The sequence below is a fragment of the Wolffia australiana genome, chromosome 19 (genome assembly GCF_029677425.1).
Source record: "Wolffia australiana isolate 7733 chromosome 19, ASM2967742v1".
Taxonomy (NCBI): Eukaryota; Viridiplantae; Streptophyta; class Magnoliopsida; order Alismatales; family Araceae; genus Wolffia; species Wolffia australiana.
The window spans coordinates 10,135,436-10,144,051 of record NC_135853.1 but is presented as its reverse complement, the minus strand read 5'-3'; the positions used below and the strand labels follow the sequence as shown (position 1 = coordinate 10,144,051).

Below are 8,616 nucleotides of genomic sequence, written 5' to 3'. Positions count from 1 at the left end.
TGTAGGTGAAAAATAGTCTTGAAGATTCTTGAGGAATGAATGAGAGGAAGTTTTCAGACAAAAAAAATTGGATTTTTTTTGTAATGTAATAAGAAAGAGGTTTTTTAGATCAGTAATATTCGTAGGGTCTGAATATTTCACACACACCAGGCAAGTATTTCAAGAAATATTTCAAGAAATATGTTTTTAAACAAAGATTTCAAGAAACAAACATTGAATAAATTAAACCTCATCCAGGCGCATTGACTTGAATCCTAGAACAAGCTTTGTACTTTTGGCTAGCCTATACTACTGTGAATTCCAAGGGTAAGGGAGAAAGGAAGATAATATTTATGAATAGGACCCCTCTCCTTTTATAAGTTTGTCATTCAGTGTTGCTTTTTCATCGTAGAAAAGCTCTTATGAGATATCAATCTTTTATGAGATATTCATAGAGATTCTGATATCACCTTATAAATAAGGCAATTTCATTTCGCTATTCCTTCTAGCATCTTAGACAAACTATGTCACATAATTCATAATGGAAGTCATGTTGTTTATCTGCATGCTTATCAGAGTAAAACTGTAACATATCTCCTTGCTTAACTTTATTCCAATTCCATGTGCTTCCTGCTTCAGAGATAACATCATGACTTATGTGAATAGCATTGTGAGAATTGTGCTCACAGTTCTGTGCATTTAACATTATTTTAGACGTAGAAATCATGAAACAATAACGTTATTGACTGGAATGTTATGAGTTAAATCTATGGAAACTTAAAGCCAAACCATTGGTTTTTGGCTTCAAAAGAGCAGTTAATAGCAATTTTCATATAAAGTCATTCCTCAGACACTTTTTTAGCTGGCCTGTTCGGAATCTAAAACATACGTTAATAGCTTCAACCCATTTTGATGATGAGAATATGGGGCTATCAGCTGTCTCTCGATCCCATGGTTTATCAACACTTCTGAATAGAACTCAGCTTTACAAGCTCTCACAAAATTTTAAACTATCCTTCAAAATATTGTAGATTAGCAGATTTGTGACTTTCTGAGAAAGAGAATGTGCTTCTATGTTTCTTTCCAGACTCACAGCTGAAACATATTTGTTTTGGAACTTCCAAGTAAAAGTTTCCGTTTAACCATCTGCCATCCTACCAAAATTTTAATCTATCCTTCCGAGTAAAAGTTTATGCCCATATTGTCAGAGCAAGATTCATGCAGCCTCTTCGTCTGTTCCAGAAATTATGAAGTTTTCATCTGAGATTTATTTTAAAAGATATAGAATTCCGTAAGGTTTTTCACCTTTTCTAACACTATTCCAGAGGAGACAAATGTAGTGAGTCATCCACTCTTAAGTACAAGTCAATAGCCATGCTCATCTAGCTCCCTAAGACATAGGATATTAGATTTAACTTCAGATTTTAGAGAACATTACCCAAAATCATATTATAGAGGACACAAAGACGAAGCTACCCATAAAATTTCAGCTCAATCCGTGTTCTGGATTATCAGATATCAAACCAGGAAGTTGGACGATTCCTAGTCATTGATTGAATCCAAAGATTTCTCTCTCCTCATCCTCGTCGGCGCAGCCATGTCATTTGCTAGGGTTTGTCTCATCCTAGCATTTAATATGATTATTGCTTGATATTCTTCTTCATCATCCATGATCAACTACTATTGTTATGCAACGTGTCACTCTGGGGAAAAAGACAAAAGAGAAGCAAAAGGAATAAAAGAATTAAATAATTATAACACGTGTGATGTGGCGGCACATCAGCTTCCTTTAGCATTCTCTTAGAAAATGACATGTGCACCCCTTGTGTACACGTGGGGCCATGTGTCCTGTGGCACATCAGCGCGACTGTTATTTTTTTACTAGTCAAAATAAAAAAAACCAATTTTTTATTCCTCGTTTTTTGGTCTCCCGTGCGGCATTTATTGCGAGAAAAGACTCCCTTTTATATTCATCCTTGGTACCTTGCTCAAGTAAAAGGCAGAAAAAGTGATTAGCAATGCCATACCGATTTAGTTGAATCATTGGTTGTTGCTAATCGTTTTCCTTAATCGTGATTGGTTGCCATTTGATAAATTGAATGGCAACACGTGGCTTTATGAAATAAAGGACTTAAAATATGTTATCAAATTCATATTTAAATAAAATAAAGGCCCAAACATATAAATAAATATGTATTTTTACTTAGAAAAATCATATCTTTATGAATCTAATGGCTAAAAATTCCAGAAAATTATATTCTGACTCCAAAAAATTATATTAGTTTAGAGTTTTATGTCAGAAAAATCCCCAAAAATACATAAAGATTCAGAAAATTCAGAAGATTAGTCTAAAAATAAATGCAATAATAAATTCAGGATTTAATCACTTGATAACATGCATATATAATTAATTTAATGCAAATAAACATGTAAACACGGTCATATTAAGTTACTGAAAATGCAGATTATCAATATCATTCAACAGATAGTGTAACATAAGCAAAATTTGAGGGGATAGATTTGAGAAATATATTGAAAACCTCTTGCTCATTGAGGTTTATTCCCAAATTACGCAACTCACAAATAATATTTTTGAACTTGAAAAATAATTATGCATGGGGGTAAATAATAACACACTAATTCATGCACTAACTTTCGGAGATATATGTGGTCTACAAGAAAATCTCATATTCTACATCTCGTTTAATATTCATTTATGTAACATATTCATTATAACAGATGTATGATGCTTATAATCGCAGTCCATGAACACATGCAACGACTTAGCACATTATCATGAGATCATTAGACATATATCACAATTTTTTAAACACGTATTCTAAATATTCCTATTTGAAGGATACTCGAGATGGTCATCAAAAGATCCAGATAGAATAGCATTATTTAGTCTCACTCATATGATGAGTATGTTGGATCCCATAGCCAATAACGTAGAGGCACTTAAGATAGATAATGGGCAAATTTTTGGTCGAAAGAGTTCATTGAATTGATCCATATGAATCCCTGAATGGTATTATACCAATTTGTATTAATCAATAATTAAAGAGATATGGAACGAGTAACTGGTCCTTACACTTGAGATACCAAAGATGTATTGTGGATAGAAGATTGTACTTTGACTATGACCTATACGCTCCTAATATTTGAATTCCAAATAGTCTAAGTTCAGGTGCTACAAAAAGTTGTCGAAGGCAAATTGAGTGTTGAAAATGAGATTGTATGCCCTTCGTATAAAAGGAGACAACTCAAGGAAGACGATGCAAACAAGTCCTCTAATGATTTCTCAACACACTAGTACTAATTTGGACGAATGATTAGGTTTAAATGATTGGACATACCCAAAGTCATCCTATGAGCATTCAACACACGAGTGACTAAACATACATGATAATTGATGACAGAAGGGTTCTGTGGGTGAGTTGATACACACTCATTTATATCTTCCAGAGTGTATATCTTCTGATACACATTCTGTTATTAATTATTTTGAAGGTCAATCGAGGTTATAAGGCTACAAGAGGTGTTAACTAGAATGATACATGGGACTAGAGGGTCACATGTAAATGGTCTTTTGGACGTTAGAGGTACTAACTTGAATGAATGATCAGAGTTTGATGATTAACTATACACAAAGTAATTTCAGAGTCTCTCACTATTGAGGGGTTATACATACATGATAACTAATGATGGTAAAGGTTTCACGAGAGAGTAGACGCACTCATCTTTATCTTATAGGTCATGAGGTGTAGCTTGGAACCCCAGGGTCTAGCGACTTAACATAATGATTGGGTTAAATTGATCATTGATTAATTAATCTAAATCATACTTAATTAATAAGGTTGACACAATAAAGGTTATTGGGCCATTGAATTTATTAACTAGACTCATAAAGGGGCCTTGAGGGTCACACAACATTTGTTGGATGTTGGTGGATACTCTCAAATTTGAGGACTTTATTAATTATTCCTAAGGACATAGACTTTTATTAAAAATTCCCCATCTAATATAAATAAGGGGCTATTCAATCTGAATAGTATGAGTATGAAATGAGGGTGTCCCACCTACAGGACCATATATCAGTCTAGTAAATAACTTCAATGTCCCACTAACCTTTATTGGGGCAACTTTATTTATTAACTACATAACATTTTGATTGATTATTAAAGAATCAATTGGTTACATCAATGGCAAGTGCGTTTCTCAGCTACACCCCATGCCCTAGAAGATACAAAGTAGAACGTTGAGTCTCTCATGGAACATTTAACATCATTGCTTATCATATATGTATAATCCCCCATTTGTTTACATTGTCTGGGAAAATTTTCATCTTCTTTTTGCAAGCACCACTGCTGGAAATCTGATTCCCTCTTTATCTAGTCCCAACTAGAAGTGATGGAGCGCGCTCAAACGACATTGACGAATCATCATCCGAGCCATCTTCGCCATCATCAGCATCACCGCCGGTCCATGTCCAGCCCGACCGGCACGCCAAAGCATCTGTGAAGACGCCCTGGTTTGAATATTCTGGGTAGAGCACGTCTGCGCACGTGCTCGCGTTTTAATTATCTATTTTCAATCGTTTTAAATTCTGTGTTGTGTTCGTCACGACGAGTGCACCCTACTCGTCGTGACGCGTCCGTGTCATCACGTTTTCGTACCCATTCATATTGTTTTATTTTCATGTCTTTTGATTTCGTAAGTTCTTTATTTATGTTGTAAACGGGGGGAGGGGGGACTCTTATTGGGCTCCCCCTTGTTGGACTCCTTTTAAGGGGCCCATCGTGGCCCTATATAAGACCATGATGGGACCAGGTTCAGATTCAGATCTGGATTTTCAAGTGTTGCAGTTACCCACGTTGTTCAGATCTCACCAGAAAGAGGAAGAGGAAGAAGGAGGAGGAAGGAGAAGGGAAGAAGAGAGAAAGGAGAAGGGTGAAGACCTTCTGCTAATCCATCCTTAAACGGTCATCTCCCTGGGGTCTGTTAGTGTTCAAGCCACCATCGCTGAACTTTCACCCGCACGGCCTACTAGATCGGACATTGCTTTGGTCCGACGACATATCTTCAGTCAACGGGGCTCGCTACCCCATTGATTAGGGTATTGGAAAGCATTGATTAGGGTATTGATTAGGGCATATCCGTCCGTCATCCGATATCGGACAACCCATATCCGATATCCGGGTAAAAGTGGGACGGTTCTGGATATCGGATATCGGATATCGGTTGATATCCGTCTATAGGCGGTTGGACGGATATCGGTATCGGATATTGAGGGCGGGGGGGACGAGGCAGATACCTGATGCTGGATATCGAAAACCGATATCCGCATTTTTTTTAGGCATTCCACCGGGATCCCATATCGGAAATTTTTAATTTTTTGTCTAGTTTATAATTGTCTCCGCATGTACACATGTAAGTGTGCTTACCCCCTATGTTATGAAGTCAAATGCTGAATCTTGAGATATGCATAAGTGAATTTCGCACTATTATTTCGTCTCTAAATTTGTGGGATAAATGTGGGCGTTAACTTATAAATATATATTTTTAATAGAAATAGTGAAGAAGCCGAATAATAAATATGATGGGTAATTATAAGGGGAGACTGATGATATCAGATATCAAGAGTTAGTTCACTATATTTGGGCATAATACAAGTAAAATATTGATCATATTATGAAGTTTCTCTCAGCTTATCAATGCATGTTAATTTCCCAAGCCAAAAATTGATGATATCAAGTACCCTAAATATTTCAGATATCTTTTCCCTGATCCTAGTTCTCAATTATACTCATTTTATCAAATCAGGGTATAATAAACTCAAATCAGCAGTTATTAAAAAACAAGAAAATGATATTGATCAATGTAAGTCATCCATACATATCCAGATCTGGATGTAATGAAGGTCCAACGAAGTAATAGTACATGTTAACTATCCCAAGTTTATTGATTGATCTAAATTAAAGTAATCTGCTCAATTTGATAACCAACTTTTTATTTTTCACTATCTATTTAGTAGATGGCAAACAGTTTCCACTTTCATATGTTTATTTATGTATCTATATTTATTTGTTACATATTTTGAATGAAAAAATGTACTGCCACTATATTAATATTAATTACATATTTTAGGTTCATCCCAGAATAAAATTTCGATTCAGAATAAATATTTTTCAAATTTACTGGGTTTCTGGATGACTCTAGTTAATGGGTAGTAGTTCATATGTGAAAGATAAGATGGGCCCTTGGTAAATTTGACTAATAAATTCAATTATTTGGAAAATAGCCCGAAAGATACCTATGACACTATAAATTTCAGAAAGGAGATACTAGGATTTCCAACTCCATTTATAATGCTCAATCTCTTAGTTTTATGTCAAATTATTTCCTTTTGTCATAATTAATTTGATATATGTTCATCTATTTTTTCTCTCTTGCATTAGGAGAAGGAAATGGCGACCTAATTTTTTTTTGAGTAGGAAATAGAAATAGCAAGGAAGCGGAGTAATAAATTAAGACGGTGTAATTATAAGGGGGAGTATAATTTTTTGGTGGGATAGATGTTGGCCTTAAGCTATGTTGGATGCAATATAAAGTAATATATTCTTAAGAGAAGGAAATATTGGCATTTTGAATTTCTTTATTGAAAAAAGAAATAGTGACGAGGACGAATAATAAATATGACAGTGTAACTATAAGGGGAGAGTGTAATATGTGGCATAAATGTGGGCGTCAAGCAATGTTTACAAATTGTTTCGGGCATCGATGTAAAGTCAAGAACAGAGGACGCCAGACCAAAAAACTGGCCACGCCAGTGCTGTGATGTCAGAGGTTTGTACTCATCTGGTCGTCACCTGCGTAGTGAAAGCTGAAGTATAAGAAAACATTGAATTCGTTAAAAAATGGAAACATGTAGGTAATGCCTCTATTTTGTACCTCTAGCACATGCGAGCACACCATCTTCGTCTTCATTGGCATCCGACTCCAGATCAACGTCACTGTACCATCGTTTGTTGTCCGCACGGAGCCAAGACTTCACAGTGATAAGAGTTTCGATGCTGATCGGCGACAAACGCGATCTCTTGTACGTGACGATAGCAGTTCCCACGGAGAACGTGCGCTTGTCGAACAAACGGAGAGCAGCTCCCTTGTAACGGCAGCAAGAAAGGGGAAATGCTTCGCGCCTGTGCTGGCCCACCAGGATAATGGCGTGAAGACTCCATCATCGGGCACAACCTCCGTCAGGTATTGGTTGAACTTGTCTCACGCCATTCTTGCTGCCGCATGCGCCGGTCGAGCTTTTTGCATAATGCTTTGGAGCCACGTGTCCAACTCTATGCCTCTGTGGGCCCACTTGGCGACGTGTCGCACGGTAACAAGGACCACACGTAGGCAATGGTTGCCTCTCGAACGCCTGGCTGGAGCATTGTCCCTTTGTGGAATGGATCCATCAATGCCGCAGTAGTGATTGCTTTATTCGCCCACAAGATCTCGGCGTACTGCGCAAGCTTCCGATGCATCGCTTTACAGGCTTCCGCCTTGGTGGCACGATCCGTCTCCTACAATCGTCGTACGTCTGCGAAGAACTGACCATCTTCAATTTGCTGGATCACTTTCTCCATGTGCGTTTTGAGGCTGTCGATGAGGAACAGCACGTCACGCATCGCTGGCGTCACTGTCTTGCACACATGGTCTGTGGTAACGGCAAAGCGGCCAAGGATACGACAGAACTCCTTCACCAACTCCCACTCGTCCTTGGACATCTTCAATGCCAACCCCTTATGTCGAAAAGACTACGAGACTTCGTCAATTACATCCCACTTCTTCACGGCGGAAGCTAGCATGGCGTAGGTGCTATTCCACCGGGTCGGGCAGTCCAAGACGACCATGTTGCAGTCCTCTACTTCGGGGTCATCTTCACATGCCTTCCTATAAATTTCTCTTCTTTGTGTAGAGCTCCGAATATTGCGCACCAATGTGCGCACCTTCGCAACTGCGTCAGCCAAACACAACGGCTGGCGTCCTCCATCATAGTCGTCTGACGCTGAGCAGATGTCTCCAAGGTTGTTGTCCTGGTCGATGTCATAGTGTTCTGCTGTCCTCGTCAGGTCGCCTTGGTTGGGCTCCACAACTTGAGCAGAAGGAACGCCGAAGTTTTTTATCGCCGCTTGAACGACGATGTTCAGTATGTGCACGACACAGGGGACGTGCCTTCTAGCGGTGAACTTCGGGTTACCGATCTTTTTCTTCCTTGCCATCAGCGCCATCATCCTCTTGTTCGCCGCGACGTTGTCCGTAGTAACAGCGTAGACCCATGTAAATAACGATCACCTGTGAATTGAAGGGGTAAGTGAAAGAAAAAAGTCGCCATTGAACGCTAACCTTCGACCGCAGGCCAAACTCATCGAGCGCTTGGATGACAATGGTCGCCATGTTCTCCCCATCATGCTTCCCGACGATCTCTCGAATGGCAAGTACCCATTCCCGGTATGCCCATTTGTCGTCCACCCAGTGGACAGTGATGCCCAAGAGGCCGGTACCGTTCTCCGCAGTCCATGCATCCACGGTGAGAGAGACGCGGTCTACGGTCTCCCAAAGCTTCCTCACATCGTCTTTCAT

General features: G+C 38.7%; 1 protein-coding gene across 1 annotated transcript; it reads right to left on the bottom strand.

The window, feature by feature from the left end:
- Positions 1-6,836: 6,836 nt before the first annotated feature.
- Positions 6,837-8,616, bottom strand: LOC144715535 (putative transcriptional regulator tpeD). Its single transcript, XM_078590463.1, has 6 exons — positions 8,380-8,616; positions 7,812-8,270; positions 7,611-7,760; positions 7,381-7,556; positions 6,934-7,181; positions 6,837-6,865 (listed from the first exon to the last, which is right to left on the bottom strand). The coding sequence occupies exons 1-6, from the start codon at positions 8,614-8,616 to the stop codon at positions 6,837-6,839; spliced, it is 1,299 nt and encodes a 432-aa protein (XP_078446589.1).